The sequence below is a fragment of the Tupaia chinensis genome, unplaced genomic scaffold (assembly GCF_000334495.1).
Source record: "Tupaia chinensis unplaced genomic scaffold, TupChi_1.0 Scaffold000046_3, whole genome shotgun sequence".
NCBI lineage: Eukaryota > Metazoa > Chordata > Mammalia > Scandentia > Tupaiidae > Tupaia > Tupaia belangeri.
Window position 1 is genome coordinate 5,147,390 of NW_006159504.1, and position 20,550 is coordinate 5,167,939.

At 36.2% G+C, this 20,550-nt stretch overlaps 1 protein-coding gene across 1 annotated transcript in view; it reads right to left on the reverse strand.

Moving 5' to 3' along the window:
• Nucleotides 1-20,142, reverse strand: part of LOC102475839 (lipoxygenase homology domain-containing protein 1-like) — a 66,710-nt gene extending 46,568 nt beyond the window's left edge. Inside the window, exon 1 of the mRNA XM_027773873.1 lies at nt 20,120-20,142. Within this exon, the coding sequence (XP_027629674.1) occupies nt 20,120-20,142 (23 nt within the window). The remainder of the gene's footprint in view (nt 1-20,119) is intronic.
• Between the last annotated feature and the right edge of the window lie 408 nt (nt 20,143-20,550).

Consider the following 20,550-nt stretch of genomic DNA (forward strand, 5'->3'; position numbering starts at 1 on the left):
AGGTTATCCCATCAGGCTAACAACAGACCTCTCATCCAAAACAATGTGAGCAAAGAAAGAATGAGAAAATATACTCAAAGTGTTGGAAAAACAATTTCAACCAAGAATACTATAGCTGGCAAGATCATTCTTCATATGGAAAGACAAGACAAGAATACTCTCAGATAAACAAAACCTAAATGATTTACCAACACCAGATCAGTTCTCCAAGAAGTTCTGAAGGGAGTTCTATCTCAGGAAAACTGAAGTCAGACATACAAAAATAAGAGTTCTATAACAACTAAGAAAAGGGCCAGCTTAATGGTAGGGACAAGTCCAGAGTTGAACGTTATCTTCCAGAATTTAAATGGAAAGGTCAGACCACGAGAGAAGATAGATTAAGTACATGAATCTGAACTGGTGAAATAGAATTTTATGACTTTTACTAAAACATTACTGATCTTCTATGCTCTGTTTTCCAAAGCTAAGGATTTTTGTTCTCTCGAGTTGTCAACTGGTCCATGTACCTACTATTCAAACAGAATCCTAACCTGTTTCCTGGCTTTAAGTCTTAAGCAAATTTCTCTTAACATTTTTTTTACTTTGATTTATTAAAGCTAAAGCTACCTTTCTTGAAATTAAAAAATATATTTTAAAAGTACCTATTTAATGACAACAGTAAGCTATATAGCCTCAGCTAGGTGCTACTTTATAGTATATTCATTCTACCCACAAAATTTCAAGCCTAAAGTCAACATGTATTCACAAACCTGTATATAGCAGCTGAACTTGCTATTGAAAGTATTTAGATTAATTAAGATATTTTGTCAATCAATGAAATGTGGGAAAAATAAAAAAGGAATGGAAAGCAACTACAGATACTAGAGACAGTGTGGGAGGAGGGTGGAAAATAACAGAGAGTGAGAAATAGGGGAAGTATGCATGTATGCGAAGAAGCATAACACAGATATCCAACTCCAAGAATACATACACATACAAGAATCAAGAAATGGGAAATTATTTGTTGACAATAACATTATGATTAAGCCACTTTACAGTGTATTCTGGATGGGAAATCACATTCTGTATGCTGTAATGATGTTCAATGAAAGAATGTAAAATAAATAAATTAATAAAAAAATTATAAAATAGAAAAAAATCATAGCAGGGTCTTCAGAAATATAAACAAACAAACAAGCAAATAAATAAAAATACCCCCCTCCAAAGGAACACAATAACTCCTCACCAACCATAGATAAAACAAGAAATCACAGAAATGTCAGAAAAATAAAACAGAATATTAATTGCAACAAAACTCCAATGAGATGCAAGAGAAAACAGACAACCAATTCCAGAAGATGAGAAAAATCTTACTATGACTTGGAGAATGAACTTCATAAAGGCAGAGACATCCTGAGAAAGTTTTAAAATGGTAGTTCTGGAGATAAAAAACATAGTGCAGGAAATCAAAACTTCCCTCAAAGGTATTAACTGCAGATTAGACACACAGAAGAAAGAATCTCTGACCTTGAAGACAAAACCTCTAACAGTGCAAGCAACAGAAAAGAATGGAAAAATGGCCACTAAAAATGAAGACAACACAATCCTGGACACCATTAAACAGCCAGATATCTATATAATAGGTCATCGAGAAGGTGAAGAGCCTAGGCAAAGACATAGAAAATCTCTTTTATGATATATTAGCTGAAAACTTTACAAATTTAGCATAATACAGATATCCAACTCCAGGAAATACAAAAGAAAATAAATAGACTTAACATAAAATAATCCTCTCCAAAGCATACCAAAGCCAAATTGGTAAAAATCAAAGACAAGATGATAGTCTAAAAATGCCAAGTTACTTACAAAGGTTACCCCTTTAAACTAACATCAGATTCCTCAACTGCAACAAAGCAGGCAGAGAGAGAATGGGAAGATATATTTAAAACTCTGAAAGAAAACTATCTCAGCCAAGAGTACTATACCCAGCAAGATTATTCTTCAAATAGGAAAGGGAAATTAAATCATTCCCAGATAAACAAAATCTGAAAGAATTCACCAAAACTGGACCAGCTCCTCAGGAAATAAATGAAATACTACATGAAGAAAACTAAAGGGAGATAAATACAACAGAAGAGAAGAGAACACAAAACCAAAAGGAATAAAAGAGTAACAAAAACGACAGGGATAAGTCCACACATACTGACAATAAAATTGAATGTGAATGAGGTAAATTCTCCAACTAAAAGGCACAAATTGGCTCAATGGATAAAACTACATAAACTTTCTATATGTTGCTTCCAAGGAACACACCTCATTGACAAAGACATACATAGACTAAATACTTTGGAGTGTACTATTTGTAGTTCCATCAGTTTGTTGAATAAGAATGCACTTTGAACACAGTTTTCAGTGATCAAAAGCAGTGATGTTTTAAATGCATGAACTGAATGATGATCACTCTAATGGATGGAAGCACCTTGTCACAGAAGTATATACTACGTATTTCCCATCTTTAGTTCCTCAGAAGGGCTAAAGATTATTTAAACTGTTAAATTTTTGAATGCCCCGGGACCAGCAGTTAGCATAATGGCTATGTCACTGGACTCCTACGTAGTCGACCACGGTTCGAGTCCCGGACCTGGTGGCTTAAATTCACGCCAGGTGCGTGTGTGTGCGTGCCCAAGATCCCGAGAGGAGAATGGAGGAGAAGAGATTGCGGCATGGCCATCCCCCCTGGGGGGTGATTTCCCCCTGGGGGTGATTTCTCACTTTCTAGCTCTCTGTCTCTGTCTGGTGAGCGCACGCGCCATATAGCAAAAACCTCTCCAAAAAAAAAATTTTTTTGAATGCCTCTAATGACACCCCTACCCATTTTCTATCTTGACTTAGAGTGTTAAGCATGACTGTCTATTATGTATACCAGTAAACCATAAATATGGTTAAAAACAAAAACAAAAAATGAGAGGTTTGTAAGAGAAATTCTGCATGCTAAAAATTCAGATTCAACTATTTTTACACACAAGTAGGTTTGCATATAAATTCACCAGTTACTTGATACTGTCATCTCAACAGTTTTCATATTATATTGACAAATTTATTATCATAACCCTTATTCATTGTATAAAACTAGATAAAATAGGAAAAGTCCAAAATGTTACAAGTAGCTGAGTCTTTCTTTAGAACAAATTTAAGGAAGACTAAAATCAAGAATTTTGTAAAGCTAATCACCAAATCACTGATTTTTCTCTAGTCTTCACTTTTTTTAAATTTTAGTTATTCATTCATTTATTTTAATTTGACCAGAGAGAGACACAGAGAGAGAAAGAGAATGAGAGAAAGCAAGCCACCAGGTCCAGGACTCGAACCATGGTCGGCCATGTGGGAGGGTCCAGCATCTTAACCACCATGCCACCTGCTGGTCCCCTCAAGTCTTCATTTATAGAAATCTTTTTCCAATTTTTTTGGTTTTGTTTTTGCCTTTCTAAGGACTTATTTCTTTATGCACAGTACAGTACAAGAATTCACAGTGAGTGAGCAAAAGTTTTCTTTTTCTATCTCTTCCTAATGAGCATACAATTTCACCTATCTCTAACTGGACTAGTGATTGATACCACAGATCTTTTAAGATTATAAACTCTTATCAACTACAATTCTCTACATGGAAATTACAAATTCTGTTTTCATTGGCTATGGTAAGGTTATTTTTGTTTTCAAAAATCCATCCTCGTTAATTTATGAGGCTTTTTGTTGTCTAATTTTTAATCATTTTTGTCTCTAGAACTGTATTTTGCACTGCAGAATATCATTGAAAATTTAATATATATTTCCAAAATAACCAGTAGGGGGCCAGCGGGCACATGGTGGTTAAGACACTGGATTCCCACATGGTCAACCATGGTTCAAGTCCCAGACCCAGCAGCTTGATAACCACACTGGACATGTGTGTATCCATGCTCAAAATCCCAAAAGGAAAATAGAGGAAAAGAGAGTTCAGTGTGACCATCCTCCCTGAGAGATGATTTCTCACTTTCTCTCTCTCTGTCTCTCTCTGGTAGGCACACATGTCCTATGGCAAAAACCTAAAACACAAAAACAAAGACAAAACAAAATAATCAGTAGGACAAATTTCAAATGTGCACAGCATAATGTAATGTTGAAGGAGGCCAAATATGTTTATATCATCAATTTTCTTATTACACATCACATATATACGTTTTAAAACAATACTGTATCCTACAAAGATGTATAATGACTATATGTGAATCCAAAATTACAATTAAAAAATATTCCTTTAGGAGCCAGCAGGTGGCATGGTGCTTAGAGCGCTGAACACCCACACATCCAGTCGTCCCTTTCTCTGTCTCTAGCTCTGGTAAGCATGTGTGTCCTGTAATAAATTTTTAAAAATAATGCTACATAAAATTAATTAAATATTTTTGTAATTTTCTTTAGGGGACAACATAAGCATGACATAATGGTTATGTTGCTGGATTCCCACATAGTCAACGCAGCTCAAATCCTTGACTCAGCAGCTTAAAACTCATGCCAGGTGTGTATGCATCTGTGTCCACAGTTCGGACAGGAGAATGGAGGAGAAAGGATTGTGGCAAGGCCATTCCTCCGGGGAGGTGATTTCTCACTTTGTGTCTCTTAGTCTCTGTCTCTCTGGTGAGTATGCACACCCTATAGCAAAAATCTCTCTCTCAAAAAAATTCTTTATAAATTTTCATAGATTTTTTTCACAATAGTCAAAAACTATAATAACTCAAATATTTACCAACTGGTAATATTTATTGAATTAGTGTCTTTAAAAAGTATACATTGGGAACCAGCAGTTAGCGTAATGGCTATGTCGCTGGACTCCCACATAGTCGACCACGGTTCGTGTCCCGGATCCGGTAGCTTAAAACTCACGCCGGGCGCGTGTGCGTGCGTGCCCAAGATCCTGAGAGGAGAATGGAGGAGAAGGGATTGCGGCGTGACCATCCCCCCTGGGGGGTGATTTCTCGCTTTCTGTCTCTGTGTCTCTCTCTGTCTGTCTGGCGAGCACACACGCCCTATAGTGAAAAACCTCTCAAAAAAAAAAAAAGTATATGTTGAAATTTTTAAAATCTGGGGTCTATACCTGTGTGTGCTCTTATTTAGAAATAGGCTCTTTATGGATGTAATTAATACAAAAACTAAGATGAAGTCACACTGGAGTAGGGAGGGTCCTTAATACATATTAGAAAAGACACGCACAGGGGAAAATGTCATGTGAGGATAGAGACAGGAACTGGAATGATGTATCTACAAACCAAGTAATGCCAAGGACTGCTGAAAACCACCAGAAACTAGGAGAGACACACAGAACAGATTGTCCCGTGGAGCACTCGAAAGGAACCAATTCTACAGATACCTTGATTACACATTTCTAGCCAAAACAGTATGATTTAATAAAATTTTATTGTTTTAAGGTACGGGTTTGTGGTATGTTATTATAGCAGTACAAAGAAACTTGTTTTTTAAACGGTAACAGGAAGTGGGGGCTGTAATAAATACCTAATAAGGTAAAATTGGCTTTGGACCTGGGTAATAGGTAGAGACTGGACATTTTGAGACATGTGTTAGAAAAAGCCTATGTCATGAGTGAGTGACTGATCCGAGGTTTTCCTCTTTCAAACTGTCCTTGTCAGGATTGGGTATGGAGGCTATTCCAGGCTTATCCAATGAGTTGGGGAATGTCATTTTTCATTTTATGCAAGAGTTGATGTCAAACTGAAGATATTTATCCCTAGGATGTTTGTCAGAATCAAATGGGGAAGCATGCAGTTTCTTTTTGGAAATTGTTTTGACCAGTGACCTATCTCTGTAATAGTCACGGAACACTTCAGGTCAGCTATCCTCTTCTTGGATCAGTTTTGGCAAGTTAAGTGTTTTTAGAAATTGGTGATGTTTTATACATTTTTCAAATTGATTGGAATAAAATAGCTTATAATATATATATTTTAAAAAGCCTTGATTGACTTGAAGGGACCAGCAGATGGTGTAATGGTCATATCACTGGCCTTCCACATAGTTGTCAAGCAGTTCAAGTCCCAGGCCAGGCAGCTTAAAACTCATGCCAGAAGGGTATGTGTGCATGCATGCGTGCCCAAAATCCCAAGAGGGGAATGGAGGAGAAGGAATTGTGGCATGGCCCTCCCCCCTGGGGGGTGGTGAGTTCTCACTTTTTGTCTCTACATCTTTCTCTGTCTCTCTGGTGAGTGTAAGCACCCTATGGCAAAAATCCTTCTCTAAAAAAAAATGAAAGAAAAGAACCTAGTTGACTTGACTGAAGAGATTATTACTAGAAATACGATTTCCTTTTTTTTTTAGAGAGAGGTTTTTGCCATAGGGCGTGTGCGCTCACCGGACAGAGAGAGAGACAGAGAGACAGAAAGTGAGAAATCACCCTCCAAGGGGATGGTCACACCGCAATCCCTTCTCCTCTGATCTTCTCTCGGGATCTTGGGCACACATGCACACATGCCCGGCGTGAGTTTTAAGCCACCGGGTCTGGGACGCAAACCGCGGTCGACTACGTGGGAGTCCAGCGACATAGCCATTATGCTAACTGCTGGTCCCTAGAAATACAATTTCTTTTTAAGACAGGTTCTCACTATGTTACAATCCTCTTACCTTAGCCTTCATAGAAGTTGGCACTACAGACTCATATCACTGCCCTCAGCTTTAAGGGAACCAGGTATTGAACTCTGGTCTCTCCATATGACTTCAGCTTGACAAGTAACAGCATCTACCAATTTGCACTAGCATGATGGGGCCTAGAAGTATGATTTTTTAAGTGGTTCTGGTGAGAACTGGATATCAATAGGAAACATGTTACTAGAAACTGGAGGAAGCGATTCTTCATCAAGTAGCACTGAACTTGACTGAACTGTGTTCTGCTGATCAGTGATGGAAAGTATAACTTGTAAGTAATAAACTCATATATGTAGCTGAGAAGATTTCCAAGAAAAGTGTGAAACATATGGCCTGGTTTCTTCTTGCTGCTTATACTAAAGCTCAAGAGATATGGAAAAACTTGTCATGCAAAAAAATACTAGTGCTTGACGATTTGGAAAACTCTCAACCTATCCAGATAGTGTGCTCTAGAAACAGGGTCATGAGCATGGCTGACCTACTCTTGCTAAAGAAATTAGCCATGTCATTTATTCATCCAATCAATAAGCCCAGCAGAAGCCAGGAATAGAGATGAAGTTATTTAGGAAGGATATGCAAAGAACCCTTGTGTCTATTAGTGTGAATCCCTTAACACTTATAGAATCAACGATGTTTTTGAGAATTTTATTTTATCAGATGAAAGAAGCAGAGATGCATAAAATGAAAGAGGAATGATCAAGGGTCAAGAATTGTGGAGCCACTATCAAGGTAGGCTGAGCAAGAAGGGCTGCTGCACCAGCAGAAGCCAGAAAACAGAGCCTTAGTGGATTATTCTGAGGCCTTGAAACGTAATGGAAATTGCCCTACTTGGTGTGAGCCTTACTTGAAACATCTGACTCCCTTTTCCCTTCCAATATCTATCTTCCTCTTGGAATGGGAATGCCCAATATATAAATATAAATATATATATATATGTGTGAAATCATTTGTTTTCTGATTTACAAGTCTATAGATGAAGAATTGAGGCCCAAGATGGATCATGTCCAGAGCCCCGCCTACACCAGATATATATTATATAGATGAGATTTGGAACTTTTTGAGATTATTACATTTAGATGGGATTCTTTTAACTTAAAGTTAATGCTGGAATGGTTAAGACTTCGGAATGCTGGGATGAAGTAAATGCCTTCTGCACACAGAAAGAATAAATATTCATAGGCTAGAGAGTAACTATTGTAGGTTAAAATTAGGTAAATATGGCTTGTGTCCTTCTAAAAAAAGAAGGGACATGGCCTGGGAGAACAATGTCATGTAAATGAACATGGAGGCAGAGATTGCAGCCATCCAGCTGTTAGCAGCTGTTAGACTGCTAAGACTATAGGCAATCACCAAACGCTAGGCAAAGGTAAGAAAGGATCTTCCCCCAGAGCATTCAGAGAGAAAACTCAGACTTCTAGCCTCCAGAATTGTAAATGAATAAAGTTCTATTCTTTTAGGTACCTAATAATTTGCTAGGAAGCCCTAGAAAACTAATACAGCAGGTGATTGGGCAGACAAAATGTGTTACATAAGTGAATGCAACGCAGCAATTAAAAGGCATAAACTACCCAGCCAGTTGGTGGTATGGTGTTTAAGGCGCTGGACTCCCACATGGCCTACCGCAGTTCAAGTTCTAGACTTTGTGGCTTGAAAATCATGCTGGATACAAGTACATGTGTGCCTAAAATCCCAAGAGGAGAATGGAGAGGAAGGGACTGCAGCATGCCATCCCCCTAAGGGGTGATTGCTCACTTTGCCTCTCTTTGTCTGTCACCAGCAAGGACGTACACCCTGTGGCAAAAAAAAAAAAAAAAAAAAAAAAAGGCATAATCTGCTAATACATGAAACAATTTTTTTAACTGCATAAAATGCAGGAGTAGGAGAGCACCTGAGAGGGTTTTACCACACTGTAATCCCCTTTCCTCTGGCTATTAGCTTTTTAGGATCTTGGGCATGTGCACATGTAGCTAGTGTGCTTTCAGGCCAACCTAGGGATCCAGACCTGTAGTCAGTCATGTGGCTTTCAGCTGCAGTTCCATTTGCTACAGAGGGATTGGGCACCAGATTGTGCACTTGCAACAATTTAAATGACTCTCAAGCTTCATACTGACCAAAACCCTAGTCATAAAAGCATATATACTATATAATTCCAAAGAATAACAAATAACTTCCAGAAACAAACTTATCTGTAAATACTAAAAGCAATATATAGGTGTGTTTGTGTGTGTGTGTATATATATCTCCTTCACTCTCCTCTTGAAATTTTGGGCACTCACACACACATGCCTGGTGTGATTTTCAAGCAGTGAGGTCCAAGACTTGAAACACAGTAGACCATGTGAAAGTCCAGTGCCTTAATCACCATGTTACCTGATGGTCCCATAATTGTTCTATATATGGATTGAGATGGTAGGTATATAAATGAACATAATTGTTAAGATTCATCACATTGTACATTTATTTATGCAAATTATGCCTAAATAAAATTGATCTTTTAAACATCAATAAACAAAAGTTGTAGAAGTCATAAAACAATTAGTAAAGCTTAAATATAAAATATGGGGACCAGCAGATGGCATAATGATTATGTTGCTGGACTCCCACATAGTCTACCATGGTTCAAGTCTTGGACCTAGAGGCTTAAAACTGCGTGTGTGTGTATGCCCAAGATCCCGAGAAGAGAATGGAGGAGAAAGGATTGCGGTGTGGCCATCCCCCTGGGGGGTAATTTCTTGCTTTCTATCTCTCTGTCTTTCTCTGTCTCTCTGGAGAGCATATGCGCCCTGCAGCAAAAATATTTCTAAAAATAATATGAAAAGGCATTTTTTTTTCCAAAAAGAAAGAAACATAAGTGACCAAGAAATAAAAAGTGTGCTCAGCCTCCCTTGTAACTAAAGAAAATCATATTTCAGAATGGCAAAAATCTTCCATTTAAAAATATCTAGTTTTATAAGAGTATGGAAAATGGGCTTTCTCAAAGATTGTATGGCAATTTGACAACATCTAGGAAAATTCACAATACACATACCCTTTGACCTAAAAGTCTTACTGCTATAATTCACTGTACAAATATATTCACAAAGATGCCAAATTATGGACACTAAGGACATTCTTCAAAATTCTTTTAAAGTGAGTAGTTGGACACAATCATATATCTTTTAATAAAGAATAGTCGAATATATTTTGACTCAATGAAATACTCCAAAAATATTTTAAAATAGTATTATACATAGTATGATGCCTTTGGTTTTGCTCTTTTTCCTCATGATTTCCTTGTTTAGTAAGTACTTTTTGTGTTTTTTTTTTGTGACTCTTAAAATTGGTTTTTCTACCACTATGAAAAATGACACTGGAATTTTGATAGAAATTGCACTGGCTCCATAGGTAGCTTTGAATACTATGGAAATTTTAACAATATTAATACTTCCATTTCATGAACATGGAATATCTTTCCATTTGTGCCTTCAGGTTCTTTCATTAATGTTTCATAGTTTTCAGTGTACAATAATTTTAACAATATTAATACTTCCATTTCATGAACATGGAATATCTTTCCATTTGTGCCTTCTTCAATTTCTTTCATTAATGTTTCATAGTTTTCAGTGTACAATTCTTTCACCTCCTTGGTTAAATTTATTCCTAAGTTTGTTCTTTTGTTATTGTTGCTGTTATTGCTATTTAAATGGGATTATTCTCTTGTTTTGTTTTGTTTTGTTTTTCATAAAGTTAACTATTAGTACAGGCTTAACGTACAGATTTGTGTGTTATTTACATCCTGCAACTTTACTGAATTCGTTTATTAGTTATAACATTATTTTTGTTGGAATCTTTAGGATTTTCTATATATAAGATCAGCCAATAGCAACAGTTTCACTTTTTTTATTTGAACCTATAGTAATAAGTAATAGTAATTAAAAACATAGTACTAGTATAAAAATAGATATACCAGTAGAACAGAATAGAGTCCAGAAATGAACTCACATCTACAACCATTTTTCAATAAAGTTGGCATGAATATACAAGGGGAAAAGAGCAGTTTCCCATTCATCAATAAATGGTGTGGATAAAACTGAATATCTATAAACGAAGTAATAGACCATTCTCTCACACCATATATAAAAATTCACATAAATTAAATAATTATATATAAGATAAGAAACTAGTAAAGGAAAATAAAAAAGGAAAAAAATATACACTTGTTGGCCCGATAATTTTTTTCATATTTGACTCTAAAAGCATAGGCACCAAAAGCAAAAATAGACAAGTGGAATTAAATTAGAATAAACAACTTCTGTATAACAAAGAAAACAATTAAGAGAGGGAAGTAAAACCTTTGGATTAGGAGAAAATATTTGTAAGCCATACATTTGCTAAGGGATTAATATCCAAAATATATATGGAACTCAGCTCTATGGAAAGAAAACAAATAACTCAACAAATAGATAAGGAACCTGAGACATTTCTCAAGAGAAGACATATAGATACATTAAAAAATGCTCAATATCACCTTTCATCGGGGAGATGCAAATTTAAAACACAATGCTATTGAGGCCAGCAAGTAGTGTAGTAGTTAAAGCACTGGACTCCCGCATGGCTGATTGCAGTTCAAGTCCTGGATCTGGCGGCTTGAATCTCACACTGGGCACATGTGCATATGTGTCCAAACTCCCAAAAGGAAAATGGAAGAAAAGGGATTGAGGCATGGCCGTTTCCCCAGGGGGTGACTTCTCATTTTCTCTCTCTCTCTCTGCCTCTCTCTGTCTCTCCAGCAAGAGCAAGCACCCTACTGCAAAAATCTCTCCCAAACAACAACAACAACAATAACAACACAAAGGTATCACTTCACACCTGTTAGAATAGCTACTACCAAAAAGACAAAAGATAAGCAGTGTTGACAAGGATGTAAAGAAAAGGGAATTTTTGTACACTGTTAGAAGGAATATAAATTAGTAGTCATTAATAGAAAACAGCATTCCTCAAAAAACTAAAAGAATTACTGTGATCTAGCAATATTTGTCCAAAAGATAATATTGCTGTGTTGAAGAGATGTCTGCAATCCCATGTTCATCACAACACTATTCACAATAGGCACGTTATGTAATCAACCTAAGTGCCCATCAAGGGATGAATAGATTTTTCAAAAATAGTAAAAATATATAATGGAATACCATTCAGCTTTTAAAAAGGAAGACATTCTGTCGTTTGTTGGATGGAATTAGAGGACATTATGCTAAGTGAAATAGGCCAAACACAGAAAAATACCACATGTTCTCACTTATATGTGGGATCTAAAATAACCAAACTTACAGAAGGAGAGAGTAAAAGGTAGTTCCCGAAGGCTGGGAATAGAGATAATGGGAGGATAATGATTAAGGGACTCAGGGCTTTGGTTAGATAGGATAAATAAATCATATTCTTACATTAATTTCATAACATGGTAAATATAGCTAATAATTGAATATTATATATTTCAATATTACTAAGAAAGTAAATTGCAAGTGTTCTCATCACAAACAATGTTAACTACAATATTTGAAATGATTAATATGTTAATTATTCCACATTGTATTAAAAACTCATAACACCACTTTGTATCCAAAGAAAAAAAATACAACTATAATTTGTCAATATGTACTTTTTAAAAAACAATAGTATGCAACTCAATAAATCCTACAGAAGTTTTGGAAAGAACTAACAAGGAGGGCAAACAGGTGGTGTGGTGGGTAAGGCACTGGATTCCCACAGTTGAAGTCCTAAACTTAGCAGCTTGAAAAACACGCTGGGCATATGTGCATTCATGTGTGTGCACCCAGAATTCTATAAGGAGGATAGAATAGGGACTGCAGTGGTGTTGTCACCCCTATGGAGTGATTTCTCACTTTCCTGCTCGCTCGCTCGCTCTCTCTGGTAAGTGCATGTGCCCTGTGGCAAAAATTTAAAAAACAACAAAAACAAAACCGATAAGGCAAAATATGGCACAATATGGACACTATTATCTCAATTTTATAAGTACAAAGGATAGCTACATATACAAACTGGTACACACATTTAAAATTTACGAGGAAAAATATGAGAAGATACCTATTTAAATACAGCTTAAAAGTTGAAGTTGAGGGATGGAAGATATTAACTGTTCATTATATGCTTTCCTACACTATTTGACTTCTTTACCATATGGTATATATCACTTTTACCTTCTTAAATAGGCAAATATGTGAACAGAAATTACATACAATTTTTTTAAAATGAGAAAGCACTCTCAGAGGGATAGCCATGCTGAAATCTCTTCTCTTCCATGCTCCTTTTGGGATTTTGAACACACACGCATGCACGTGTGCACAAACACACCCAGCATGTTTCTCAAGCCACCGTGTCCAGGACTTGAACACTATAGGTGGTCATGTGAGATCCAGCTGCCTTAGCTGCTACACCACAGGCTGGCCCCAAAAATACATATAATTTTAAATGAGGAATTGTATATTATAAGTAAAAAGCCCTTTAAGAGTATCAGGATATAGAAAAATTGTGTCTGAGTTCTTCCAAAACAAAAGAACATTTTTACTTTATGATTGAAAAAAATTCCCTCTAGAATTGTTATTTTATAGAGTTTTTATAATCATATGTCAATTGTTCTTTTCAACAAATATTTACAGACCAGAAAAATCTTTGATGACTTATAAGCAACACCAAACAAGAGGGACAGAACTACTCTTGGAAATCAATACATTAAAATTTTTAGCACCACAATAACTTGTATCTATGATCACAAAATGGCTAGACTTCTCTTAAATTTGAACAGTATCACTGTAAGGAATAGACAGTAGTAGATCTTTAAGATTACACAAAACCATCTTGGGCTCTAGCCTCTCAAAATTGATTTTAGGTAAGTTAACAAACTTTCTGTCTCAATTTTTCAAACAATGAAAATGATACATTCCTCATATGCTTTTATTAGAACAAAATAAGGAGGCCAGCAGGAGCATGTTGGTTAGGGCGCATGGCTAATCATGTTTCAAGTCCCAGACTTAGCAACTTGCTTTCTCACTTTCCTTCTCTCTCTCTCTCTCTCTCTCTCTCTCTCTCTCTGGTCAACTTCAAAAATAAAATAAAATAATAACAACGAATAAAATTAGATTTAAAAAAAAGAACTAAATCAAACAACATTCTTAAGCACATAGTATGGTGCCTGGGACATAAAGCCACTCAATAAAGAAAAAGTTATTATTGTAACTGTTATAGAATTACTTCTTTCATATCAATCAGCCATACAATCTCAACAGAGAAAGCATCACTCCCAAAGAACAAACATTGGTTCTTGAGGGAATCTTAAATAATAAAATACTTATAGCCCTCCAAAACTCAGTGCTATCTGACAAAATATTCCTTAGTATTTAATTTTTCTAATTGCAGGAGGCAATAATTTTTTTTAAGTTGAGAAACTAATTAATTAGGCTACTTAAGAATTACATATAAAGACTATTGCCAACCTTGTAAATTTCAAAGAACAAAATTATTATGTAATAAAAATTAACATACTAAAGTACAAAATTAGAGAAATACTGGGTTAGAAAAGTCATGATGCATTTTTACATAGAAAAAATATGTCATGACTTTTCTGACAACCTAATAGTTCCTGTATCTGTCTACATATTCGTATATACAAGAATAAGAAAGAAATCACAGAGAAAGGGCTTGACAGTGGCAGAACAGTAAAACACAAAACTCTGTGAGGTTGACCCACTTGGAAAGGTTCTGGATCTAAGTTTCAGAGACCTCTTTTGAGTGTGCCAGGCATGTATGTGCCCATGATCCAGGGAGGCTAGCTGAAGCTGAGGGTGAATCAACATTGGGACCTTCTTAGGGGTACTTCCTTTCTCTCTCTTTCTCTCTGCCTCATTTACTCTCTCCCACTCATGGAGACAACAAATAAGTTTTTAAAAAAATAAACAAGAAAAAAAGAGGCTCATTCTCCAAAACATAACAGCTAAGTGGTCACTGGATTTACAATGATGTGTCTGTCAGGAAATTTATATTGATGGGCATTAGTTAAATATAAATCACAAATACTTGGGATTGAACCATTAGAAACTAAACTCTGATCAAGGCAACGAGCAAAGTGTTTGATCTTAACTGTTGTTGTTTAAAGAAGATTGAAAGTCTGAAATCAGAAGTAGCCATAAAATAAAAAATTCTTGAATAGTATGTGAAATAGAACCAGTGCAAGACAACTTTCTCTTTTTATGCAAAGAAAAAGAAAAAGGCTCTTCTTTTTTACTTCTTGCTACCTAGAGCAGCAAAATAAAGACTACTTTCCCGGTGTGGATAACAATTCATCTGCAGTTCGGGAAAATTATATTTTTAGGTAATTTTTTAAATTTATTTTTTAAATTTACATTTAATCATTATACATCTTTATAGCATACGATATTGGTTTTCAAAGCATAAATACATCAGATATCAAGTAAGTCAAAGATAATATTTTACACAGTAACTTCCATACTTGTGTCTGTTACATGTTTTTGTTGTTTTTTTAATTTAATTTTTTGTTTTACATTTTTTCCACATTTTATTGATTCACAAAATACCTTAAACTAAAACTATGGACAAAGCTAGAATCTTGTTACAAGTGCACTGTAATTTTCTTCTGAAATATTTTTAATTAATTAATTTACATTCATTCCCTGAGCATTGTCACAGCATACCAAATGTGATTTCCCATCCAAAATATGCTGCATAGTGGCTTAATCATACAAGTTATTGTCATTAATTTTCCATTTCTAGTTTCATATCTATACATGTATATATACATTTAACCCCTATTTCTCACCCTCTGCCATTTTCCACCCTCCTCCCACACTAACTTCAGTGTCTATAGTTGTTTTCCATTCCTTTTTCTCCCCACATTTTATTGATTCACAAAATGTCTTAAATAACCTAACTGCTTTCAATAACAAGTTTAGCTGGTATGTACATATCAGTGAATACATGTCTGACTTTAGCTGTGAAACTCTTGAGTAGATTGAATATACTATAAGGTAACACCTAGCTGATGCTATAAAGCTTACTATGATCAATAAAAAGGTATTTTTTAAAATATTTTTAATTTCAGGAAAAGCAGTTTTAGCTTTAATAAATCAAAGAAATATGCTTAAAACTTGAAGCCAGGAAATAGGTTGGGATTCTGTTCAAATAGCCAGTACGTGAACCTAATGGCAACTCAAAACAGGACAAAAATCCTTAAAGCTGGAAGACAAAGCCTAGAAGAAAATCAGCAATGTTGTAGTCAAAACTCATAAAATGCTATTTCACCAGTTCATTCACATGTAATTAATCTGTCTTCTGTTGTGGTTCGATCTTTCCAATTAAATTCTGGAATATAATATTCAGCTCCAGACACGTCTCTTTGATTATGTTGGTCATTTTCTTAGTTTTTGAACTCTTATTTCCATGTGTCTGTATTTAATTTTTCTGGAACTCAAGCACTCGCTTGAGAACTTCTTGGAGATCTGGCCTGGTGTTGGTAAATTCTTTCAAGCTAGGCATTCAAGACTTTGATCCACAGTTGTTGATTAAGCCAAGTTAGAAGAAGAAAATGAAAGAAACTAGACAAGCCAGGTCAATTTTTTGGAGGGGAGAGGTTTTTGCTATTGGGTATGCGTGCTCACCAGAAAGACACAGACAGACAGGATGCAAGAAATCACCCCCCAGGGTGATAGCCATGCCACAATCCCTTCTCCTCCATTCTCCTCTTGAGATCTTGGGCATGCATGCACACGCACCCAGCATGAGTTTAAGCCACCGGGTCCAGGACTCAACCAAGGTTGACTACACAGGAGTCCAGCAACATAGCCATTACAACAACTGCTGGTCTCAGTCAGGTCAATTTTAAAGGAGAACAAAGTTGGGGAAATTTATACTACCTGGTTTCAAGGCTTAGTATTAAACTGTAGTAAAGATGAATCTAAACCCCTACCTGTCACCATTGACAAAAATCGACTTCAAAGTGGATCAAAGATCTAAACCTAAGACCTCAAACTATAAAACTGATGCTGGAAAACACTGGGGAAACTCTAGCAGACACTGGAGTAGGCGAAGACTTCTTAAATAAAACCCCCAAAACACAGTCAATAATCCCAAAAATAGGTAAGTGCAGTTACATCAGATTAAGAAGTTTCTACATGGCAAAAGACACAGTAATTAGTGTTAATCAACAGCCCTCAGAATGGGGAAATATCCCTCAGATAAGGTACTGATAACCAGGAACTCAAGCAGCTGTCTCGAAAAAAGATGATCAACCCTATTAGAAGATGGGAGAATGAGTTGAAAAAACCACTCTCTCTATGGAAGACATATGAATAGCCAAAAGGCATATGAAAAAATGTTCGACATCCCTCACTGTAAGGGAGATGCAGATCAAAACCACAATGAGATACCACCTAAACCCAGTCAGAATGACTAAGATTAAAAAAAAAAATGGCAGGGGTGTTGTGAAAGGGGAACTCTACTACACTGCTGATGGGAATGTAAATTGGTCCAGCTACTGTGGAGAACAATTTGGAGATTCCTCAAAGATATACAAATAGAACTACCATATGACCCAGCAATCTCGCTCCCTTGATATCTACCCAAAGGACAGAAGTATTCTTAATCAGAAAAGTGCTTGCACATAGATGTTTATTGCGCATTATTCACAATTGCTAAGACATGGAACCAAACGAGATATCTACAAACAGATGAATGGATTGAAAAAGTGTGGCACATATACCCTATGGAATACTACTCAGCCATAAAAAAAAAAAAACCCAAGACTCTGGTTATTGACAAAAAGTGAAAGAGTATGGAAGATTTACTGCTGAGTGAAGCAAGCCAGGCTATGAAGGAGAGACATTCTATGTTTCCACTTAATATATACCGAGTGTCCACACTCAATAGCCAAACAGTAAATGATTGTGAATATCAGATACAGTGTGGGAAGAGGATGGGTGAAGGAGTAGAGTCTGAGGAAGAACATTAAGGAGAAAAATAGAGGGGCAAGGCATTTATGGGACAAAGAAATGGGCTATTATCTATTGAAGATAACTTTATAGTATTGTTAACTGGACTGGTGAGAAATGTACACATGTTGGAATATTCACTTTGCAAGCTAAGTAAATGTGATTGAATGTATAAAAGAAACTGAAATAAAAAATTTTTAAAAAAAACTGCAGTAAACAGGACAAGATGTTTTGCCATACAAATAGATATATAATTCAATGAAATAGAATAGTGGGGAAAAAAAAAGACACCCTACATTATAACCTTGGTTGATTTTTCAATAAAAGACTATCCTCTTAATTCAAAGCATTCAATGGAGAAAGGATAGTCTTTTTAACAGAGTGCTGTAATACTAGGACATCTATCTGAAAAGAAAATGAACTTCAACCTTTACGCCCCCACCAAATGTTTAATACAAAACAAAACACACACACACTAAATAAAAAAAAAAAATCTCAAAATGGTACAAATAGACCCAATGTGAAAACTAAAACAATAAAGATCTTAAAAGAAAACAGGAGAAAATCTTGTCACTGGATAGGCAAAAAATTCCTAGATAGGATTTGAAAAACAAAATTAGTAAACTGGACTTGGCCAATACTGAAAACTTTTGCTCACTAAAAATTCCATCACTAAGAAAATTAAAAGGCAGGGCCAGCAGATGGTGTGGCAGTTAAGGGCACTGGACTCCCACATGGCCCACTGCAGTTCGAGTAACAGAGAGACAGAAAGTGAGAAATCACCCCCCAAGAGGGATGGCCACACCACAATCCCTTCTCCTCCATTCTCCTTTCGGGATCTTGCCATGAATGCACACGTGCCTGGCATGAGTTTGAGCCACCAGATCGGGGACTTGAACCACAGTCAACTACATGGGAGTCTAGAGACATAGCCATTATGCTAACTGCTGGTCCCTCACTTTCCCTTCCTTTCTCTCTCTCTCTCTCTCTCCTTCTCTCTCTCATTTTCTTTGGTCAAATTTTTAAAATTGATAATAACAAATAAAATTAATTAAATAAATATTTAAATTTTTCAAAAATAGAAAAGAAAAAAGCAAGTTACTAGTCTGAGAGCTAGTATCTGCAAAGCACATCTGAATACACTGCACCCAGCATTATAAAGAATTCATGCAAATTTAAACCTCAAATACCTATAGAAAATAAGATTTAAAAAGATACTATATCACAAAAGACATATTCAAGGCAAATAAGCATATGAAAACATCAATAGTCATTACGGAGATGCAAATTAAAACCAGGAGGAGATACAACTAAACACACACCACAAAGCTAAAATTTAAATTATTGATAATACCAAGTGTAAGCAAGAGGTTCAGCTGGGAAAAATATATACATAGTTATTAAAATCAAAACCTGAATTTTTTTTAAAAAAGTGATTTAACAAAAAAAATATAGCTTTATCAATAGGAATAGGGACAGAAAATAGGAGGTTAGAAGTGGAGGATATTAAAATACCAAAAAAAAAAAATCAGAACTAAGAATTGTTTTAAAGGAAGATGCCTCTAAGGAGTGGGAATTATTAATATATATGAAAAGGGTAAGAAGATGGTCTATTTACTATTTTGTGCCTTGCACATCTACATGGTTAAAACTAATTGTGGCTATATAACTGATAAGAAATGAAAATATAGTTAGAAAGCTTCACCATTCAAAGTGAAACTGCTGAGCTGGATAGCCTGCCAGTACAAGGCCACTGTTGGGTTTGTCTGTAATGTCCTACAGAAACTAGTAGGTTAGCTATCTACAGAGTCTTGCCCATTTAGAGTGGACCCATTCCTATCCCATTCAAGACCACCCAGGGTGATAGCAATCAGCCATTTCATGTTAACCCAATTTGTTGACCTAAATCAAGGTGTATGTAATAACTATGTCTGGTGGGCTGCCAAACAGGATCTATCAGACTGGTTTTAATGTTAACCACCCAAGGAAATAGAGCACCTGAATTCCCACAATGCTGTATTATACCACACCTTCCAGAAGGATGAGAGGACAGCACACACTGATGTACACATATTAACGGGTGAACAGAGTAAACAAAGACATTAGGTAAATCTAGAGATTTCTTGTTGGTCCTAGTCACTCTACAAATAATGACTTTTTTTTTTTTTAGGGAGTTTTTTGTTTGTTTGTTTAACTACAGAACATGTGCACTTGATGGACAGACAGAGAGAGAGAGGGAAAGCAAGAAATCACCCCTCAGGGGCAATAGCCATGCTTCAATCCCTTCTCCTCCATTCTCCTCTCAGGATTTTGAGCACATATGCACACACGCCCAGCATGAGTTTCAAACCTCTGGGTCTAGGACTCAAATCCAGCGATGTAACCATTATGCCATCGGCTGATCCCAACAACTTTATTTTTTTTAACTGAGAAGTCCCACTATGTGAATATATAAAACAAACCTTGCATTCAAATGATGTAGCATTATTCATTTGGGTTACCTAAACCTCAAACATGAGAATAAATGGGACAGCACTTGTATGTGTTGTCATTGACTGTTTCCTTTTCATTTGGTCTTGATGTCTCTCTGAGAGTGGCCGTAAACCCAAGCCCTGCCCTGACGAGGTATCCAAGGGCTCTGGTCGCGGGTGTTTACAGTGTGCCTTTCCTGGGCTATTTCTTCATCCTAACAGCCAGCCTACTGCTTAAGTGTCTGAACCATGACCAGGTGTCCCTCTCACAGGAAACGCTTCCACTGGCAGACAACCGTGTGCCTTTTGTTTGACCTATATCCAGTTTATTCCTGTCAAGAAAGCCACTAGAGAGCCCTGACCAGAAAGAGAATTAAGTTCAAGTGTGCGTATGCCAGATGAGACACAATGAGGAAGCGAAA